General features: G+C 42.9%; 1 protein-coding gene across 3 annotated transcripts in view; it reads left to right on the top strand.

The window, feature by feature from the left end:
* SEMA3D (semaphorin 3D) overlaps positions 1-23,217 on the top strand; it is a 413,180-nt gene that overhangs the window by 341,324 nt on the left and 48,639 nt on the right. Inside the window, exon 18 of one of the 3 annotated variants that reach the window (XM_053254950.1) lies at positions 18,472-18,560. The exons of the other annotated variants lie outside the window; for them this stretch is intronic. Coding sequence (XP_053110925.1) covers positions 18,472-18,525 — 54 coding nt within the window. The 3' untranslated portion in view covers positions 18,526-18,560. Of the gene's footprint in view, positions 1-18,471; positions 18,561-23,217 lie in introns of those variants that run through there. 3 annotated transcript variants of the gene reach the window in all.

The raw sequence follows: 23,217 nt of genomic DNA, 5'->3' as shown, positions 1-23,217 counted from the left end.
CAAAAACTAACACTTTAGTTTTTTGATGATTTACTTTGAAGAGCTCTTCAGCACAATAGGAGCTGAGCAATGAAAGGGCCCGTCTCAATCCTATCGGTGTCAGGGACATGCGGACCATATCATCGGCATACAACAAAATGGCAAGATGTTTATGTGCCAGTTTGGGGGGGTGAATCGAGGGAACGCTCATGATAGAAATAATAGAGTTGATATATATATTAAATAAAATGGGGGCCAAAATACAGCCCTGCCTTAACCCTCTGGAGGTGGGAATTTTAGCCGAGACTTGGCCTTGTGCGTTCAGGCGGACTCTGAGGCAGGTGTTCTCATGAAGCTTGTAAATCAGCACTAACAAGCGCTTATCCAAAGATAACTCATGCAGCTTCGTCCATAGTCTTTTTCTAGAGATCGAATCAAAAGCGGCTTTCAGGTCTATAAAAGCCGTGTACAGGGCAGAGCCTGGCTTACTGGAATATTTCTCTACTAAGTGCTGTAATATAAATGCTTGCTCCATAGTGGACCGTCCTTGTTGGAAGCCCACCTGTTCAGGGGCAAGAACATTATGGGCTTCCACCCAGTAGGTAAGCTTAGCCAAAAGGTGTCTGGCAAATAATTTTGAAATAATACTTAATAAACTTATAGGTTGGTAATTTGATGGATCAGTTCGACACCCTTTTTTGTAGATAGGAACTATTATCGCTATACCCCAGTCAGAGGGGACTTTAGCAGTACTATCTATATATGTGAACAGGGAGGCCAGGACAGGCACCCACCAATCCAGATTTTGACGTATGATTTCAATATTAATACAATCACTGCCCAGGGCTTTAGCAGGTTTGACTAATTTTATCAGCTCTTCAATTTATGCACAAGTTACAGGGGGCCAGCTAGGGAGGGAAGAAATATCTACGTCCAAACTATAGTTTGAAGAATCAACCCGCCTATATAAAGAGTAGAAATGGCGCTCCCAAACCTCATGAGAGATGAGGGGAGAGGGGACCACCAAGGATCTTGCCTGCGGTGTCGTCACCAGGCGCCAAAATCTAGACTGGTTTTTCAAATTAGCTGCAGCAATCAATTCAGACCACTTCAGTTGTGTATATCGTAGTCTCTTTGACTTTAGCAACTTTTTATAAGATTGCTTCATTAAGGCGAGGACCTGGGGTCCAGGAATAAAAACACCTGATTTAAAGGCTGAAATAAGCTCCTTTTTTGCTGTTCGGCACTCCTGGTCAAACCAGGGGCGTGAAGAAGTCCTGTGCCTCTTGCATGGTGATGAGCAAGGTTTAGCAAGCAGGGGGGCAAGAAGACTGATTAATTTAGCATAATGCTCTAACACAGAAGACTCATGAGGCCGGGAGCCCCCTGTCCTTAGCAACTCCCAAAGCATCAGAATTTTATCTGAGTTAAGAAACTATTTAGCCTGGTTTGATAGTGGAATAGACCACTTCGCGGCTTGAAAAAGAGCATCACAGTCTGTGTAAGGAGCAAGCCTACTCTCTACCCTGGAAATGTCTACCCTAGCAATATTCAAACATAAAGGAAGATGGTCACTCTCAGGGCGGGTAATGACACAAAAATTTCTTATATGAGGCACCAAGTTACGAGATACTGCGGCATAGTCTATTAATGACGGTCTAAAACCCGCCCAATGGGTGTACTCTGCGGGGAAGTCCGTAGGGACCCGTTTAGCATATGTAGATCCAAGTTATGTAGTAATTTTGCGAGATTTAGACCATCAGCATTGGCCCTAGTATCTTTAGAACAGCTGACCAGTAGAAGGAAAGGGGGCTCCATCGCAGGAGGGTGGCAATGAAATTTATCATAAAGATCGTTATCATCAACTCCAATGCGGGCATTAAAGTCACCTGCAAGAAGCAAATCACAATGGTTCATTTGGATATCAGCTATTAGTGATGTCTTTATTGATTTTTCTCCATTTTTCAGTCATTCTGTAATAGGTTCTCTGTGAGGCTCCCTCTATAATAGATTGCAAGCATATGGGATTTTTGCATCTCAAATCATAAACACATTCACTTTGAAGTTCCAAGGAAACTCACTGGTTATTTATATAGAGCCATCCAGGTACATACCACCTCAGGGATAGTCCAGACCCTTTAAATGAATTCTCAGCTTTTGGTTGTTTAAAAAAAAATTCCAACCCTCTTCTGGGGAGAAGACAAATCATAAAGACAATATTCTATCCACTATACTGCATGCTATAGATGGCCATTCCCTAACTGATCAATGATCATAATAAAGCCATTCATTCATTCATTCATTCATTCATAATTCCCAATCAGAAAATGGATTTGAATCCTTTAAAAAAAAAAAATTAAAGGTACACCAAGAGCTCATGGCCAAGTTAGCTAAATAGAACCTCTGTATTCACAGTCAATAACTGATGCTGGGGCCATAGAATGGGAAGAATGTTAGTATAATGCTGAAATGCAAAAGATTATATAGTATTTTCAAATGTGAACAAACAGAATAAATTAAATATTTATATCAGAGATATTATATCTGATATAAATATCAGAATAAATTTAAAATTTAAAATGACACAGCAACTCACTGAGGTGCGGGTGTGTGTGTGTGTGTGTGTGTGTGTGTGTGTGTGTGTGTGAGTGAGCATTCTACCAGTATTAGTACAGTAATATTTACAACAGCCCTGCAATGCTGGTCACTGAAAAATCAACACAATGAGGTCATTCACACAAGCAAGCAAGTTCTACCCAGGTTTGGGAGCTGTGTGTGTTCTAGGGATGTACACAAACTAGTTCGTGCACTCCTGGGAGGGCGGGGGGTTGCTTTAAGGGACAGGAAAGGCACTGCCTACCTGTCAGCCCCCACCCCACCTGTCAGCCCCCACCCCACCTCTTTCCCCCTGCCAGCCAGCACTCTCCAAAAAAGGTGTGCTGGGCTGCAGCATTCCTGCTTGCAGCCCTGATCAGTGTCACCATGTTCATGGTCGACGAGAGCACTGGTGGGTGGAAAGCAGCGGGGCATGGCCTGACAGGTAGGCAGCACCTTCCCTGTCCCTTAAAGCAACCCCCCACCATTTGAACCAGTTCAAACGCCAGCAGACCAAACCCATCTGATGCTCCAGGAAGGGAGCACCGAATGGTTTCCATTCACATCCCTAGAGTGCTCCCAATTTTTGGTTGTGTGGGTGCAAACAACTAGGTAGGAGGAGGAAGAAGTGATTGTGCAGAAGCAAAGTACATTCACTTCTCCCTCCTCCTACCTAGTTGTTTGCACCCACATAACCAAAAATTGGGCACACACAGAGCTCCTGAATCTGGGCAGAACATAGTTTTCTTTTGTGTGAATGACCTCAGTTTCTGCTTCATTCATACAAAATCCTACTTCATACATTCCATTCTGCAGAAGGAAAATAGATTAGCAATTCAAAAGATATAGATTGTGTTCTAATAATTAGTTCTGGGTACATTGCAGAGAGTTTTCAATGTCAACTTAAGTAAGCATTTTTTAAAGAAGAAAATATAGGTACTTCCTTCACACTGGAATTAGGTTGCTTGCTAAGTTTATATGTTTAATCTTTTAACTTAATTGTTTTTAAAAGCTTAAAAATTGTCTTTTGAAATCCAAGTTATGTATGAGCCCAAAGAACACAGATTACAGTTTAAACATTGTCTCACATGTTGCACAGTCTTAGAAGGAGCAAGCATTGCCCTTTCAAGAATCTAACTGCTTCAAAGCTGCAGAACACAGGGAGGGAGAAATGATTTTTGCTTCTTTCCCATCCCTGCAAAAGCCCCCTTTGCATACAGGAATCAGAGGTACACCTAGGTAATTTTGGAGCCCTACCCCCCACCCCCATCCCACCGGTTGCAAGTTAAGTATCATCCCCCTACACACACATACTGTGACATATGCAGTATTTTTAACACGTGGGGTCTTGAGGGTACAAACAGCAACTGAACTCACAAGAATGTAAGAATATAAAACAGGTATTTATTTATTATTTATTTAGTTAGATTTATATGTCGCCCTACTCCCATAGGACTCAGGGTGGCTTACAAGCAATAACATACAAAGCAATACAGTTCTATAAAATACAACATACATAACATTATAACCACAACCCCATACAGTACTCATTACAAGACATAATAACCATGGATTACCATATCACTCTACGACCAGCTATCTCAGCAACCGATCACCTGATGGAACATATCCATCTTGCATGCTTTACGGAAAGCCAACAAATCATGGAGAACTCTGATATTATCCTGGAGACCATTCCATAGAGCCGAGGCCACCACTGAGAAGGCCCTGGCTCTCGTTGATTGCAGCTTAACATCCCTAGGGCCCGGGATCACCAAGGTATTACTTGTGTCTGATCTCAGGAACTGGCGAGGGACATATTGAACAAGGCGGTCCTGGAGGTATGGAGGGCCCATATCATGTGGGGCTTTAAATGTTAAAGTTAATATAAGGTATATAATAATATAAAGGTATATAAACAGGTATATAAGAATATAAAACAGATATATAATAGGTAGATAGCTTCTGCCTTTTAGGATCGACCATCAACAGTAAAGGATCCAGCAGTCAAGAAATACGCCACAGACTAGCACTTGGTAGGTTTGCAATGAAGGCCTTAGAAAGGATATTTAGATGCCGTGACGTGTCTATACCTACGAAGATTAGAATACTTCAGACAATGTTTTTTTTCCCCATGACACTCTATGGATGCGAAAGCTGGACTTTGAAAAAGCAAGATAGAAAAAGCATTGACGCTTTTGAACTTTGGTGGTGGAGAAGACTTTTGAGGATACCATGGACAGCCAGGAAAACAAACAAATGGCTCATAGAACCAATCAATCCAGAATTTTCACTCAAGGCACAAGTGACCAGGCTCAAACTATCATACTTTGGACACATTATGTGAAAACCCAACTCCCTTGAGAAGTCCATAATCCTGGGGAAAGTGGAAGGAAAGAGAAGAAGAGGTAAGGTGGATGGACTCGATATGACAGCAATGACTGCACCACTGTGCATAAAGAAATGCTTTAAAAATGCTTAAGCTTAAAGGTCAAGCTGAAGACAGATCAGCCTGGACAGAATTTATCTATGTGGTTGCTAAGAGTCAACACTGACTTGATGGCCCTTAATCAATCAATATTTATGCAAATATGCATTAGCAGAAATATTTCAACAATATATGCCCATTCCACATATTTCTTTCCGCACTCCCCCTTCTGTCTCTAAAACAGATGTCTTGCTTGGCTGCCTGGCACAGATCAAAGTTATCCTCATCCGCCTGGCACAGCGACCATTCCCCCTGTGCAGACTAAAGAGGATTTGAGTTCCCCCAGGAGCTTTCTCAGACAGCAGGCTTTACTGTGGGTCTTCTGTGAGACTTTACTGTGAATTCGAACTGGCCCCCCAAAAGTGACACAAAAAGTTGATTTTTTAGAACTCCTGAATCATAGGTGAAGTGTTCCCTGATAATTCGCAAGGACCTAGGGGTAAATTTGGCTGACATGTGAACGCACAGCTCCATCCTGGAGGAGATGCAAACTAAAAGTTGGGTGTGAATAACTTCCAGGGAGTGTGGAGGCCCTGGCCTTCTGCCCAGAAGGCCAGGGGTAAGTGCCAGGAAGGTGTTCTTTAGGGTTGTGTGCACCTCACTGATATATTCCTGGACATGAGAAAGGCTTTTGCAATGAGGGAAGAGAAGCAAAAAAATCAATTCCCCCCCTGCAATCTGCAACTGTGCAGCAAGCAGGAGTAGCCCAAGATTTTGTGGCACCTGAGGCAAGGTGCCAAAGGTGGCTTTGCCACATGTCCCTGGTGGGGACCAGATGTCTTTCAAAATTTACCTTTGTAAGCTTTAAAAGTGGTGCTGGGGGCAAGAAGGAGGGAAGGTTGCCAGCAGCCTCCTCTTCTCTCCTCATGCTTCTTGCAAGCTTTGCCAGGAATGTGAGGAGAGATGCTCCTTGGAAGGTTTGCAAGGGTCAACCTGGTCATGAAGAGGTGCGTCTTGCCACCTGCTGGTGCTCCAATAATCCACTGACTAACCTTGCCTCATGAAAGGGCTGCTCCTGGTGACAAGCCTCACATGTTGTTAGATTCTTCCAAGGAACAGTACTTCTTGTTCTGTCCTCATAAGGCTACACAGCATGTGAGCCATTATTTTTAAGCCATCTCCATTTCATCATCTATCATGTCATTTAATCAGCTTAATATGGCTTTTTAAAGAGACCAAATACATAGATGGTCTATAACTGACAATTATTTATGGCCACTAAATGGAACTGCCAATCAATATGCCTCAGTAGCAATTGCTAGGCATAAAGAGCACAACATAGACCCCCAGGACCATAGCCATTAGTGTGGTTCTCCAAGACTCTCATCTCCCTTTGGGATATTCCAGACCCCTTCCTTGAATGTTGAGCTTTCACTTTTTTTAAAGAGGGAAGTTGTTAGCTCATTTATTGGCAAAGATATAAGGGGAAATATGCAAGTAGTATTCTATCCAATTACTTAGTAAGAATTTACAAATTCCCACCTCTCTGTATTGTTGTTAAACTACAATCCCTGCTAACTGAGCAAAGAGGCATTTTTTAAAAGTGGTGATTCACTTTATTTAACAGGGGGAGAGCAACTGGCCCTATCTATCCGGCACAGCATCCCTCCAGTGGCTGTTGCTGGGGTCTATCATATTTCTTTTTTAGATTGTGAGCCCTTTCGGGACAGGGATCCTTTATTTCATTCATTCATTCATTTAATATTTATGTAAACTGCTTTGGAAACCTTTTTTAGAAAGCAGTATTGAGATATTTGTTGTGTTCATACAATAAAATACACTTGTATTATTTAATTATATTACATTAAGTAATATTATTTAAATTTGTTTAAACATTAGACTACTGGTAGTTTAGGACTTGCTGTTATGCACTGACGTATGATGGTCCACCCTTGGGTTCCCCACCATAAACAAACATTTGTCCATAGTCCTGTAGTTGTCACTCTATGTCCTGTTTGTTTCTGAGCAGCAGCCATCCATGTACCCCTGGAAAATCACAAAATGCAGGACTAAACGGACCTGTTGCCTGATCCAGCAAGGCATCTCCTAAAGTCCTTGTTTGGGCTTTCTTCTTGGAACTAACTGCCATATAGAAGCAGACTATCATTGCTCTGCCTTTAACACAAGCAGGCGTTTCTCTGGGGAACTAAAGCATATAATGAAACAGCCAATGCGGTTTAGAGTAGTAGAGCCCCAAAGGCCAGTTTCAGACATAGTAAGATCATGTATTGTAAATCACAGAATAGAGTCAAAAGGAAAATCAAGGCTTTCCTCATTCCCAGATAAAGAGCACTCTGGAAATGTAAGCATTTCCCCCCTGGTTCATATTATTGGTAGAAAGCTCTCTCTCTCTCTCTTTTTTTTGTCAGAAGAGTGAAACAAAACACACACATGGCATATTTGCCCGAAGGCCTGCTATGGTAAAGACTTGCTTTTTCTGTGTGTTGTTGAGGGAATTCCATCCCTTCAAGAAAAGCATGTTTTGGATCACTAGGTTCTGCTTTCAAAGAAGTTTCTGAAATATTGTTTTACAGTCCACAGATATTAAACTACAGAGAAAGCCTTTTTATTACTCAAAAAAAGAGAGAAAAGAAAGCATAGAAGGTTTGCAGGCAAACTACATCAATATCAGGTCACTTGTAGGATTATGTTCAACTGGAATATGGTAACCAGCTGCTGACAAATGAGAAGTTTTTCTTTGGATTTGCTCTAATGGGGATGTAGGTGTACAGCCAAGTACTTGAACAAGAGCTACACATAAAAGCAGAATGCAAAAGAGCAAAATTGAAGTTATTTGCTGAGGAAGCCTGGTCCCTCCGAATTGACAATACACTATGAAAACCAAACTTATTTGATCAATTTGATTTATTCTACTTTTAAGGTAAATGTTTTCAAAATACGAAGGAGAACTGAGGGTTCCCTACAGGGGTGGAGTTGGCAGATGGCAAAAAGGATGAGAAAATGATGTGGACTAGGTATAAGCAAGCAGCTGGGTTTTGTTGTTTGTTCAATTATTTGTTGTATTTGTATTACTTTTATATGTAACTCTGAATAGTCGTCTCTCTGAGGAATTGATCAAGTCCACACCTCCTTAATTTCAACAATGCTGTATTGCCTAAGCAGCCCCGTTTTCGCTTCAAAGCTTTGTTTTGGGCAAGTGAGAGCACCTAAAACAGAGCTTGTTCCTTGAAATTACTGCCTGGGATGATGGGAACTGTGTCCAGCAGTTTTCAATTAATGAAGAATTTCCTGGCCAAGCAGCTAAAGTCACAGGACAACAGGAGTCTGAATGGACCAATCTGAACCCACCTTCATTCAATCAAATCAAGTCTTACCCCTAATTGGTTGACTCCTCAAGGGTCCACCTATCTATGATTTCACTATCTGAGATTGTTGCCTTTCTGAGCATATCAATCTGCATTTCAATAGTCCTGTGGTTAAATGCAAATTTAACTGATAGTCCTGTGGTTAAATGCAAATTTAACTGATAACTGATCTGTGATTGGGAACCTGATACTGAATGCAGTGTAACTGCCACATCTCTCATCTGAAGGAAGGAAAGAAAGGCTCACGGTTAAAAAAAGGAAATGAGATAGGGAAGTAACACCACAATTAATGTCACTTCTAGTTAGACTCCTAGAAATTAGCCAGGAAGCCCCACTTCCAGAAGTCTCTCCTGACTCTTCTTGTCTTGTGACCCAGTTTCTCCTAGAGTTCCTGGATAAGTGCCCATCTTTGCGCATCACTCTCCCTGTACTTTATGCTTTGTATCCTGGCTTGTCTTTTCAAATGTTCAGCACTTCACCATGAGTTCCTTCATCATCTACTTGGGAATGCATCCTCCGAACCACATCCTGCAGACACTCAACACACACAGTAGGCATCTACTCGTCTCCCTGTCTTTTGCCTTTGTGTAGTCACCGATTGTCACATCTAGGTCCCTTCCTCCATTGAAGGATTGTGGTGTTGAAGAAATACCATTCAGATGTTATCTTACATGTCCCAATGCCTCATATTCTTCATTTGGGTTTCCCACGCTCTCTTCAAGGGTCAGGCACCCTGCTTTGAGTTGTTCTGTCTTACGTCAAGCAAAGATTTTGTTGTTCTCCTAGTTTCAGCAAGAGCAGCCAATCACAACTGGTGCCTTTTGTGCTTTGTGGAGTGGAATGGCCAAACACTTAACTCTGCCAATCAAAGGAAGCTGAGCCTGAAATATTTTCCCCATATGTTTCTTTTTTAAAGCCCCTAGTTTAGACAAAGTCATTTTGACTTTCATCTGGTTTGAACATCAGAATAAGACAATTAGAAACTGATGGAAGCTCCTTTTTTCTTTTCTTTTCTTTTCTTTTTAAGAAGTCAATTCAAATCCACACCATAAAATATGTGTTCAGTATGTCTAGGGATTCAGAGTAATACTGGGATGACTTTCCAAGGTGTTTATATTAACAGATTTGTTAATGACTGAAACGTAATTGGAATGGAAAGAAAGATTTAAGGATCATACCCCTGCCCTCCTAACCCACCCATTTCTAGCTAGGACATGCCAATGTAATTCAGACATCTTCTAGAAACAGATGGTGCACGCTAGCTGAGGAGAATCCTGGCCTGCATTATACTCCCTCTTTACTAGATGATATTGCCGGTCTTTCTACCAACTGCTCTGTATTACAGTAATTTGTGTGCATATCTTCAACAGGGGCTTCTTACAAAAACACAACAGAGACCGCGGAAGGCCATATGTGCTTCTGTGTTGAATCACATCAAAACCCAGGTCACCAGAGAGGCACCATTCTGTGCTTCTTTTTTAAAAAAATGCCACCCTGTTCCTATCATCCTTGAGCATCAGAATTAAGTCCACTCATACGGGTTTCATTCATGCATTTAACCTTTGTAAAGGTAAAACTAATAAAGATTATATCCAACTGTCACTGTGTTAGATCACAATCTCCAGCTGAACATATGGTTTGTCAGGATGTGAATTATTTCCCTTGAAGCCTAGATCTGTGGCTCAGGATTTCTCATTGTAAAACTAGGAGAAAAGGTGGCTGCTGTCACCAACATTACGAGATAGTCCTACCCAGGACCTCTGACTATCACTGAATATTATTAAATATAAGAAAATTATAAACCTGATTTTCCAACTATCCATCAGTAAACCACAATGTTTGCTTTTGTTCTCTGCATAAGGAATGGTGCAATAGGTTCCCCACTGTTAAGCATATTTCTTTGCCAGTAAGACACACTGAGACCTTTCTCACGATAAGTGAGAAAGTGCTCAATGGAGAGCAGGAAAGAAGGCTGCTTGCACTTACCTCCCTGCAGACAATCCTTGGCTCCCGGGATGGGTGGATTGCCCATCCACATGTTTGCCAGCAATGTGGAGGATTGGGGGCCGGGATGTTTTATCCCAGTCCCTAGAATTCCCATAATGCACCACATGAGTGTGCGATGGATTATAGGGATTCCCCCAGTGCTGGCCAGGAGCCCCTCAGTCTCCTCGCTTGTTGCCAGGGCTGGCAGACAATCCAAGAAATGGGGCTAAGGGAATGCTTACTCCATTAACCTCATTTAAAAGGCAAGATCTTGAGGCAGTTCTGCTGCCAAGAGCCGAGTGGCTCCCAACACTTCTGATGATCAGCCAAGACCGGGCTTGGCTTTCTTAGCCTGGTTTTGGCTGATCATCAGAACAGCCTCACTGATTTCTTTAAAAAAATACTTCCAACTAAATAGGTATAACAAACTTAATAGAATAGATTCAGTATTGAATCTATGGGCCATTTCACACATTACATAAGGCAAGCCCAGTTTAAATATAGCTGCAATTGATCCTAGATCCCTGGTGAAAGTATCTTCATGATACCCATGTTTGCAAACATGTATTTGCTTCCTTCACACATCTTGGAGCAACCTGAGAGCCAGTGTGGTGTAGTGGACATAGAGTGCAACTGGATATGATGCAAGATATCAGGGTCTGCCATGTTTAAAAGACAAATTAATAGCCACCAGGGGGGAGGGAGGCTGAATCAAACGGGGCTGTGGTGCTGGGGGTTCCCCTTTCTTCTCATGCATTATCCCAGTTTAAATCACTCTCAAAGCTGCTAATTTGCCCCATAGGGAGAAACATCCAGGTAGCATATTAGGTATATGTTTCCTCCTGCAGGGCAAGTAGGAGCATTGGAGCAATTATTTTAGTGGGGGAAACAGCAAGGCGGGAAAGGCTTAACCTGCCATTTTAGAACCATGGTCCCAACTCAATTCACCACCCTCATGGCTGCGATTACATTTTAAAAATTCTCAGATAAGAACCCGATTATGGCCACCAAATCATGTCTCATTTGGCCCTAAGAAGGGGGAAATCGAAATCGAATTCTCATTCAGCCATGCAACAAACCTTGCGCCAATTATTTTCTTTCAGCCTAACCTACTTGCTTCACACTATTGTTGTTAGAACCATGGGATGAGATAAGAATATACACCAACCAAAGTGCCTTTGCTTTCAAATATATAAAATCAATATTAAACAATCTTGGAACAATATCTGTGCAACAAATTGAGGCAATGTATGTACAAGGATTATATATATATATATATAGAGAGAGAGAGAGAGAGAGAGAGAGAGAGAGAGAGAGAGAGAGTTAGTTCTAGGAAGCACTGGTTATGCTAAAGGTTTCCTTTCTTTCCTCAGTTTGGAACAGATAGCCCACTTGCACTAACCCCAATAAGAACTGTAGAGAAGATTTTTATTTGAGCAGGAAAATAGTAAGGTCATTCATACAAACAAAAACTGTGTTCTACCTGGCTTTGGGAGCTCTGTGTGCTTCCCACGTTTGGTGGTATAGAAGCAAAGAAGGAGGAAAACCTGAGTAGAAGTGATTGAGGCTATTCCCACGATCATCCGAAATTGGGCTAGGGGAGCCTAGCCTGATTTCAGATGATCGTGGGAGCCACCGGGCTTGCAGCCGAGCCTGGTTGCCTCCCGGCGGTTAACCCGCCTAAGTACCCCTACCCCGAGCACCCCGCAAACCCAGTTTTTCTGATCGTGAGTAGCCACAGCGTGGCTCCGTGCCACGGCTACTGATGAGTAGATGCCCGGGGGGGGGAATCCACCTCCTGGCTCTGGGGGTCTCTCCAGTATGCCCTGCGTGCTCACGCAGGGCATAGTGGAGCTTCCGGGGGGAGCTACCAGGGCTGTGCACTTAGCCCGCTTTCCCCATTTCCCTTCCCAAACCAGGTCTCACTGATCGTGAGACACAGCTCATTGTGTGGAAGCAAGGTAGGAGGGAAACCTGGGTAGCTATTCCTCCTAACTTGCTTCCACACAACTGAAAATTGGGAACACACACAGCTCCCAAACCTGGGTAGAACACAGTTGATTGTGTGAATGACCTCAACATATTTTCCTCATTACAATTTTCCAAATGTGACTAGAAAATTCTGCTCTCTTAATTGGTTTTATGGGGTTTTAATGTTCCTGTTTTTAAAATTTGTTTCAAACTTAACATTGTTTTACTATTAATTTATAATATTTGTTTTCAGTTTATATTTTAAGGGTCAAATGGGTCTAGCACAGACAAAGATGAGATAAACTGCCCAGAGACATAGGTTTTGGGTGGTATAAAATATGTTTAACATAATAATAAATAAAATAAATACTGAGTAATAAATGAATAAACACATGTGGAAGGGGTGTGTGTGTGTGTGCCCTAGTTAGAATCTGCTTACAAAACTTCAGGCTCTTCATCTGGGATCCAAAGAGCTACTTTGGGCACATCCAGTGAAATTGTTGATGGTGGTTGTGTTTTTTTTTAAGAGCTCCACCATGCTGTATCATTAACAGTTTTATGGAACTCCTCCCAATTCAAAAGCAGTTTGTCATAAGGCACTGGCATCTGATGTTCAAGAACTGTAAGCTCAAAGGCTGGCTGCATGGAACAGTGATCCTTTGCATCCTGATGTATTTATTGCTGATGTCAGAAGCAACTTTGTAGAATTGGCTAGAGATAACGAGGCATCACATCAAAGCACAGAACACACAGATTTGACAAAAGTTGTTTGTCCACATTCAGATAAAACTTAACAAAAGTGGGCGGAAACCTCTGTAAATTGCAGGGAACATAAAATGTTTCAATACTATGTATTTTTCTTCATTGGAGTGACTTCCTATTTACATTAACTATCTTCCTGGGTACACGGACATTTTTTCAATTTGTTTAAGATGTCATCACCCACCCCACAAAACCACTGTTGCATTTTCGCTTAGTATCGCCAGTCGTTGACTTCCTTCAAATTCCTAAATGAAAGAAATAATCATACTTTATTAGGCACCTGTTTAGATTATTTGAAGAATCCAACTGTGACAGCACTAAACCTTGCCCTTTGGCCCTTCCTGAAGGATGCCAGAATAATTATTTCTGCTGATTCTCAGCTTGACATCAGGGAGCAATTGGTTAATCCTTAGATCCTCCAAAGTTGTTATCTGTTCCACTGCTCTACGCTTGTCATTTCTTTGCTCCTCACATTTACTTAAGATTGAATTAACACACTGACATTTAGGGAGGACAGTACTACACTGTGAACAGGAATTAACTACCTTTCACTAGGGAAACATGCATACACACACTACATCTATCTCGCTATATTAGGCAGTTCCCAACATTTTATCTTTTTGTCACGCTCTGAGCTGTCATGCTCAGAGTGTGTCAAAACCCCCAAAAGTAGGCAACTCATTTGGGTGAGAGAGCAGGCAATGTGGGAAAGATCCATTGTTTCTCCTCCATACTGTATCCAGCTTTGGAAAAGTATGAAAGAGGTAGTGATGCTTCCAAAACCTCACACCTTTCAATTCTGAAAATGGCTTTGAGAGAGAGAGGAAGACAATGTTTTGGAAGGCCCTTCCTTCTCTTCACCCTCCCATTCATCACCTGAGGCCTAACATAGCAAGGAGGCAAACCAACTACCACAAAGCTGTTTTTGTAATCCATTTGCTCAAAGTAAATATATAACAAAGGGTTTCCCCACATGTAACAGCACTTCTGTGGTTGGTATGATCAATGGTAATGTCCATGCTATAAATTGTTTGTAGACAAAACTACAAAACCAACCATCAAAAATCAAACCATGTTGATTGATATCTGGAATAAGAATTTATGGCATATCCCAATCTCAGAAAAGCTAACCCATATTATTCAGTCCCGTTCAAACCAGACTACAAATAATTAGCACCTGGCTTCCAAGTAAGTACAGCCACTGCTGAGGAATGCATGACCCCACCTCCGCCCCATGACGGAGAGTAAAAACCAGTCAGTGGGTGTCCCCCCCCACCCCCGCCCAGGGCAAATAGCAGCCACAGGCACCCCAATCGATATCAGGCCCATGGCAAAGGCTGAGAGTTACACCCTCTTCCTCAACAGTATACTTATGTCTTAAATTTTTTAATCAGATTTGTTTTATATTTTTAGCTTAATATTTTAACTGTGTCATTTTTATAATCTTGTTTCTATATGTTGCTGTAAACCGCCTTGGGATTGTTTTAATGAAAGGCAGTATACAAATTTAACAATAAACAAAAATAAATAAACAGTATGGTCTTGATCCATGAGCAGACCCAATTATGTGCTTAAAATAATGTCTGGTTTGAATCTTAGGACCAAACTACATGTGACATTAAATGCATCATCATGTGATTGCCTTTACTCTCACCAAGCAGCCATACAGGACCACAGTTCAGACTGGGACCATGGCATGATGGTAGGGAGTATTTAACCATTTTATTCTGCACAATTTCCCCACTAAAAAGTACTCCCACAAATAGTTATTTAATCTCAAAAGTGCCATTAGCTAGAATGGCCCGATCCTCCCCAGCGTGTCTGGGAGTTGGCTCTTTGCCCCGGCCTCTGCAAAGGTATGAGGCAGTAATGATACAGCCATTGGCTGTAGAGAGCTGTTCGGGGGCGGGGCTTCACAGCCATTCAGTTTGCAAGCCTGGCCCCAAACTCAGTCTTCTCAGAGCAGTGGCGAGGGAGGATCGTTCCGTCACTGCTCCAGCGTTTTTCTCTTGGCCGCAGCAGCTTGGGCTGCTTCAGCAACAACCGGGGAACCTCTGGGAGCTCCGCTGCCTCGAGGATAATTTCAAAGTTTGGAGTAGGGATGTGCACGGAACCACGGAGGCGCGGTCCGGCACTGGGGGGTGTCTAGCTTTAAGGGCGGAGGGGTAGTACTTACCCCTCCCGCCGCTTTCCCCCCTCCGGTGCTCCACTCCAGAGCAAAGTTTTAGGGGCGGCAGCATTCTTCCCTGCTGCCCCTGGCCCCATTGTTGCCCGGAAAAAGGGGAAGTTGCCGCCACGCATGTGCCTATTGCCGTTGCCGCCGCCACACATACACATGGCAGCGACAGGCACATGTGTGGTGGCAACTTCCCCTTTTTCCGGGCAATGATGGGGCCAGGGGCAGCAGGGAGGCCTTCATGGAGCTGTGTAGTGAGCTTGGGGTGCCTTTAGCAAAGGATAAGACTGAAGGGCCAAAGCTTACATTTGCTACAACAGCTTACATTTCTGGGTATTGAGATGGATTCAGTTGCTAGATGTGCCAGATTACCAGCTGACAAGCTGCAGGTGCTGGGTTCACTAATTAAAGAGTGCCTCTCTGTGTCTAAGGTTTCCCTCAGGCAACTCCAGGATTTGTTGAGACACCTTAACTTCACCTGTAGAGTGGTTTTACCCGGCAGGGCATTTTTGCAGCACCTTTGTGATGCCACCAAGAGGCTTAAGTTTCCACACCCTAGGCTTAGGGTTTTGGCCCAGATGCGGGATGATCTCCAGGTATGGGAACGCTTTCTGGACACATTTAATGGAGGTTCCCTTTGGTTCTCTGAGTGCCTCCTACAAGCTGATCTGCAGGTTCACTCAGATGCAGCGGGGGGTTTTGGTCTGGGGGTTTATTTTAGAGGCTGTTGGCATGCTGAACAGTGGCCTGCCACATGGGTAGAGTGTGGCCTCACTTGAGAACTTAACTTTCTTGAGTTCTTTCTCATTGTGGTTGCAGTCCACATATGGGTGTCTGCCTTCACCAATTCCACAGTCAGGTTTTGCTGTGACAACCAGGCCACCATGCAGGTCATCAACTCATAAACATCTAAGTCCCCACAGGTTATGGTTTTAGTTAGAACTTTTGTCCTGCAGTGCCTGTGGCACAACATTCTTTTCGTGGCGAGACATGTCCCTGGGTTGCAGAATGGTATAGCGGATGCACTCTCTCGTTCACAGGAGGAGCGTTTCTGAATGCTGGCACCTAGTGAGAGACAGGACCCAGACAGGATGCTGCTTTGGCAGAGGTGTAGCTAGGGAAAATAGCACCTAGGGCAAGCACTGAAATTGCGGACCCTGTCCAAACATCTGACACCCATCTTTCAGATAACTTTAACATAATATCAGCTGAAAAATACAAGTCAAGCTCATTAATCTTTTAATATTTCAAAAACTATTTAGCAGTGGATGTAGCCAGACCAAAAAATGCTGGAAAACTACAAATTTCAGTATGCTGGGGCTCATGAAATACCCAAATACTATGTGGAGGTATACTTGGAAAACTAAACAGAAGTATCTGTCTAATTATATACTATGCATTGTAGCATCACTATTACATAAGTTTTAAAAATCAATGGAGAATTTGACTTTTCCCAGATACTCTGAAAATAATTAAAGGATATGCAGAGTAAACTGTGTCACTGCTTGGAATATATTCTAGTATTTCAGAAAGACAGTTAAAATGAGAGAAAGAGAGCAAGAAACTCCCAGTGGGCCTTAATACTAAGGATTTCACACTGATTCAAAGACAAACTCACCATTAATAGTCATATTACTAAGACATCACATTTAACTCACTTATCACAAGAAGCAAAGTAAGAGCAAATGAATACAATCCTAGCTCATAAGCTTCAGCTCAGTATGCACAAGCACTGATTCTGTGTACATAGAGCCATTAATAGCCATTTGGTTAAGACATCACATTTAACTCACTTACGGTAGCTCCTAGATACAATCCAAGCTCATATGTTTCTGCTCAGTATTCACAAGCCCTGATTCTCTGTACATAGTGCCAAACTAAATATGTGTACAGTGACTTATATTATATTAAAAAATTTTTTACCTGTAGCCCCTTCAGGGGGCTTCCTAAAGGCCGTGGGGGTGTGTGTCTGCAAAGGTCCCCCCTGCTGGCCTCTAGGGCTTCACAGGGACCATTTGAGCATGTGCGGTTAAATTTTTTTTTTAAAAAAAAGTCCGCTGAAAACAAAATGGCCACTGTGCATGCTCAAATGGCCTCTGCGTATCCTGGCATGGCCTGGGCAGGCCATTTGACCATGTACGGTGGCCATTTTGTTCTCAGCAGCCATTTTAAAGATTTTTTTAATTTTAGAAAATGGCGCCCTCCCTTCAAGTGGCGCCTGGGGCATGTGTCCTGCCTGCCCTACCCTAGATATGCCCCTGCACTTTGGTTGTAGAGCCTTGGTGAATAGAAGCTCAAAGAGCTGTTTGGGCATTGCTTGCTCCGAGCACCAGGGCCTCGTATGACAGGAAGATTAGGGCATTCCAATCCTTTAGAGGACAGGATGGACTGGAAGGTGCTTGGCCTGCACCAGTGGGGCACATTATGCAGTACTTAGTCCACCTATGTTCCACTGGCCTTTCATCTAACTCTATGGCTGGGCATTTAGTGGCCCTAGCCTTCTATTCTAAGGCCTTTGGGATGCCAGCCCCTACCCACAACTTTCATGTATGGCGGATGGTGGAGGGTTGGTCCCGTGACCACCCTCCCTACAGGATTCCCAGCAGCCCATTACACCCAGGATTCTGGAATCAGTTTTAGGGTTTTTTTTTCCTGTTTTGTGCCTGTCGCCTTATGACCTGGCCTTATTCAGTGCTGTGTCCTTGATTATGTTTTTTGGCACCTATCGGGCCTTTGAACTTTTGACCAGAGGACGTGTCAGCCCACTATGCAGGATCAGGCAGCATTCAGTTGTCCTACTATATCCTGAAAAGGTGATCATGAAGCTTCAATATTCCAAGACGGATCAAAAGGGCAAAGGCCAGGCAGTGCAACTCCATAGGTCTGGTCACGCGGTCCTGTGCCCCATGAGGGCTTTGGAGCGCTACTTGGTACTGTTGGGTGATTGACAAGGTTGCCTGTTTTGACGCAGTGATGGCTCCCCCTTGACACAGTACCAGTTTTGAACTGTGGTCAGGTGGGCTTTGGAGCAGGAAGGGTGGCCCCTTGGGGTTTTCTTTCTTCATTCCTTCAGAATTGGTGCTCGCTTTTCGTGAAAGTGATGTCAAGCGCATTGGGCGGTGCCGCTTGCAGGTTAACAAGCATTATGTTCAGTTATGAGTGGTTAATGTTGTTGTTCTTCTCCACAGCAGGTCCCAGGGTGCCTTGTTGCAAGGCCAGGATCCTCATTGTGGGCCAAATAGTGTTCTGGGCTCACAAGCGAGCATATGAGACAGAATTTGGGACCCAGCTCGGCCTGTGCCAGCATGCTTCAATCTCTTGGATCGGTAGGAGGGGCATGGTGCTCTAGCAACTCCTGCCAACTGTTTGGAACTTCTTGGAGGCCAATCTGCCTCCTGATATTATTGTTCTGTATTTGGGAGGCAATGATTTAGTACAGTGCTCAGGGCTGGCCATTTCCCATCATATTAGGAGGGACCTCGAGTACATACGGAGGTGGGTGCCTGGGGTTGTTTTGGTCTGGTCCAACTTGTTGCAGCATAGGGTTTGGCGGGTTGCCCAGTTCCCAGGCAGGATAGATCGGGCTCGATCTAAAGTTAACAGTACGGTAGGTAGGTTAGTGGTAGAAAGCAGTGGGGTATTCATCCCTCACCTTGTAATTAGGTCCTCCCATCCTGAGCTTTTTAGGATAGAGTGTGTCCATCTATCCATGCGGGGTTCTGATTTGTTTCTTTTAAACTTGTAGGAAGGATTGGCATGGGTTTTGAGATATTGTGGGTGGTGAAAGTGTCAAGCTAGGCTAACCCCTTCTCATGGCAGGTACAGTGCGGTTTATTGTGCAATTGATTGCTGGTGATCACCTTTCAGGCACATGTTTTGGCATAAGGGGAGGCTATTGCCAGCCTCCTTTGAGGCTTTCTGGTTCGGCGAATGCTAGTGGATGGCTTACTCCAACCTGCTAAAGAATTCAAACTCTCTAAGGCTTTCTGGCTTGGGGGTAGAGAGTTCTACAGCAGGTGCCTGCACCTTAGGTGGCTATGATGGGCAGCAGGGGGCCCTAGGCCAGATGCTGCTTGGAGCAGAGGTGTTTTGCCCTAGGCTTTAGGATAGTTGGCTCATGTGGAAGCTGTGAGTCTTATAAGCCGCACTGTTGGGGGGGGGTTGATTGCCAATTTGCATCCCTCTATTATAATTAATAAAGTTGTGGCCCTTATTTACTCCACACTTGCGTCATGTGTCTTTGTTGTCCAGGTGCAATGCCATTTTCAGGCTTAAATAGGTTTTTCAGGAGGGTGTGATTTTCCATGGAAACCTGGCATGGATTTTTAGTGGGGAAATGGAATACCCCCTGCCTCCATGTAATGGTCTTGGTCCAAGTATGCCTGAGCTTATGCTGCAAACTACATAATGACACATTTAACATGTGTAGTTTGGTCCTTAAAGAAATAAAGTCTGACCACTTGGCACTCTGTGAGGATATTCACCTTATGACAGAGTGCTTTGTGACTTCTAAGTCACAAAGAAGATTGTTTACTGTGAAGGTGTTATGTCACTTCCTGGGGCTAATGCCAACAATAAAACTTACCTAGAAAAAAGAAAACAGCCCCGGCCCCCTGCTTTGAAATAGAGTAGCTTAGGGCTGAGACCAGAAAATTAGAAACAAAGATGGAAGGAGTAATTTCATGACTTGTCACTTGTCTTGAGGATTCTAGAACCAGAGCTGCAACCAATATATACCCACGGTAGTGAATTGTCCCTCTCTTCTAGAAAGAAGATGTAAATTAAAGGCTCCTTTGGGCTTATTAACAGTTATTAGGTTGGTGTTGCTTTCTAGGACCATGATAAGAGAGGATTATGGAAATCTTTCTGGCTGCTATCCCTTTTCTAAAGAAAGTACCAAATGCTCAGTTGGTCATCTGGGACACTTCTAGCTGTAAGGAAGCCATAATAGCAAGTTTACCAAACATCCATTCAGAAAATGTGAGCATTAGGCTGAACATTGTGGTAATGAATAATTTTAATCTCTCTCTCCCCATTTTTGAATTCTTTTCTTTTTCTACTTTTAGCACAGTACATTTGAGATACTTATGCTAGAGGGACCAGAATCCATTTCACAAATGGAGCTATTTTTAATGAATTAGAAAATGCAAGATGACAGGCTTTCCTGAATTTTTGCCAGAGTATACACCAATGGGCAATCTAACCTAGTTTCTTGCTACAACACAGGATGCTTTTAATGAAGAAATTAAGCCTCTACCATTTTCATTATTGTGTAATATTATACTAAGGGGGGGACAGTTTCTCTTAGCTCAGCAAAAAGTTTTGCAATTTTAGACTGACTTCACATTTTGATTATGGAAAACTGGATTTTCACAATGTCTTAGTGAAGTCCCATGGCAGAAAGCCTTAGGCTTCGGGTCACTCCTCTAATAAACCAGTGGCACCAAGAGTGTATCAGTTCTCTAGAGTTATCTATTGTATCAGGTGAGGAATTGAATATTTGATATTTATTTACTAATCTGCAAACTTTTATATCCTACTCTTTTTTTCAAGCAGAGGTGGCTAACAAGCAAGTTAAAATCATAATATGAAATGAAAAATAAAGGGAGAATAATAGCCACAACTGATGCAGCAGCAAAATGAGCCAACCAATATTAAATTATGGGGAATTAAAACACTTGTTGGAACAAAAACACCTTTAAGCACTGCTGACAGAAAAGGAATAGTTGTGATCTCCCAAGACAAAGAGTTCCACAGAGTGGCACAACAAAAAAGGTGTGGGTGTTTTCGGGTACTTCCTTTAGTAAAGGGATAGCAACCAGAAAGATTTATGTAATCCCATCTTATCACGGCCCTGGAAGGCAACACCATTTGGACATCCAAAAGCAATGGTATGTCCAAGAGAGCTTTGTTGGGATTGGCTACATACATTGTAGTAGTATAGATACCCACCTGCTGTCAAACTCCATGTGCTTTTGTTTACAGACAGAAGTACATGGCTAGGGAATGATGTCATGGTGCCCACGCGGGGTGCTGACGTCATTGGAGCTGTCAAAATGCGCTTACGTCAACGGAAGTGGTCAAAGGAGGGGCTTACATCACAGGAAATGTTCAGAGGAGCCCCCGGCAAGACTGGAAAGGGTCAGAACTAGGGGTACACCCTCATCCCCCTGAAGCTTGCCCTCCACTCCTACTCCAGAATATGCCCAGGCATGCCCCGAAGGTGGGCATGTGACCCCTCTATGAACATGCCACTCCACCTTGGACCAATAGGAATAGGTTTCAGAGCCCAGAAAGCCCCGACTGCACAGATGTGATAATGGGTCAGTGGCCATTTTGTATAACTTTATTGGCCAAAATGGAGACAAGTGTCCCCTCTACGTGTTGGAAATTCTCTGTGGTGAATTTCCCTTTCTCAATATAGCAGAGTGCACAGAGGCACAACACAGCGGTAGATTAGTTAGGCATGTGTGTGTGCTGAGAGTAAAGTAACTTGGAGCCAATTCATAGTTTCAAATAAATATAAAAGGCATTTATTAAGGAACTCCATTCTAGATAGGAAAGTGAGGATTTAGGATCTCTAATCTATCTATCTATCTAAGTGGATGCAGTTGGATTCTGCATCCTCTCTGTACAAATGGTGCAGGGAGAGAACCTTGCCATGTTGCAAGGTAGGCAGCCAGGTAGCAAGAGAGAGGAGGAAGGAAGTTGAATCCCTGAGATTAGCAATCTACATTTCAAAGGGATAGCATCAGAGCAGTGGAGAAGGGATGACAAATATCTTGACCCTCTAGCCCTCTGACTCACTAGTCTGTCCTCCACTGTCTGAGGCAAGAGACAGCGCAAAGTCCTTTAACTTTCCAACACTACAAACAAAACCCACCACCCAGGGTCTATGAACAAGCCCCTACCACGTTGCCAGCATGGCTAACAAATAAAGTCAAGGAAGCTTTAGAGGAGAAGAAGACTTCCTTCAGAAATTGGAAGGCCTGCCCAAATGAAGAGAACAGAAAGCAACACAAACTTGGGCAAAATAAAAGCAAGGGTCAGGTGAATAGTCCATGTCTCTCTGAGCCATCTTGTTTTTGCAGACTCACTGTTTGTGTGATCATGGGGTCCTCAGACAGATCATTGGAGCCAGCTTGAAACAGGATGTAAAACTTCGCCCAAGAAAGGATTCTATTAGCATAAGTTCTTCTGATGAGAAGTTTCCACCAAAGCCCATTAATTTCCTTTCTTCTCACAAATTAAAAAAAAAAAGGAAAGGAAGACTTTTTTCTTTCTGTCTCACAATATAAACATTTCTGGGATATATCCTTAGGTTGCAAGCCTATGCACACAACAGTTACCTGGGAGTAAGCCCCCACAAGTTCATTAAGGCTTTGACTTGGAAACTGTATAGAGTGGTTGAAATCAGGGCTGCTATGATTTAAATCACAATTTAAATCACTTCAAAGAACTCAGTTTTAATGATTTAAATCACAATTTAAATCACTAGTCAAGAAGATTTAATCATCATTTTCTACTAAAAGTAAGTTCTTGTTGTCTAATATAACCTTAATACGTATTCAGAAATGTAATGCATATTTCAGAGATCATAATGCTGTTTCATTTGGGCAACCAGGCCTTGCATTTCTTTGCTTCACTGTTTGCATTTTTGCACACATGCCTGACTTACCCACATGTACAGAAACTTCATTAAAATATTCCCAAGTGAGGTCTCTTTTAAGAGTGCAGCCATGATAGATGTTTCCCTTCTAAAATAGAGAATACACTTGGAAAAGCTTTCCTCCATGTTCCTGTTCCTTGCTCAGATCTATTCCATCCTCCCCACATCCTCTAGTCATTCCTTGGTCTTCTTTAACCTGATTCAGACACTATTCTGTGGAAGTATACACATGCTGCCATGAAATGTACCTAGGTTCATATTAAAA

This window comes from Hemicordylus capensis, chromosome 5, assembly GCF_027244095.1.
Source record: "Hemicordylus capensis ecotype Gifberg chromosome 5, rHemCap1.1.pri, whole genome shotgun sequence".
NCBI lineage: Eukaryota > Metazoa > Chordata > Lepidosauria > Squamata > Cordylidae > Hemicordylus > Hemicordylus capensis.
This window is presented reverse-complemented; position numbering and strand designations above follow the sequence as displayed.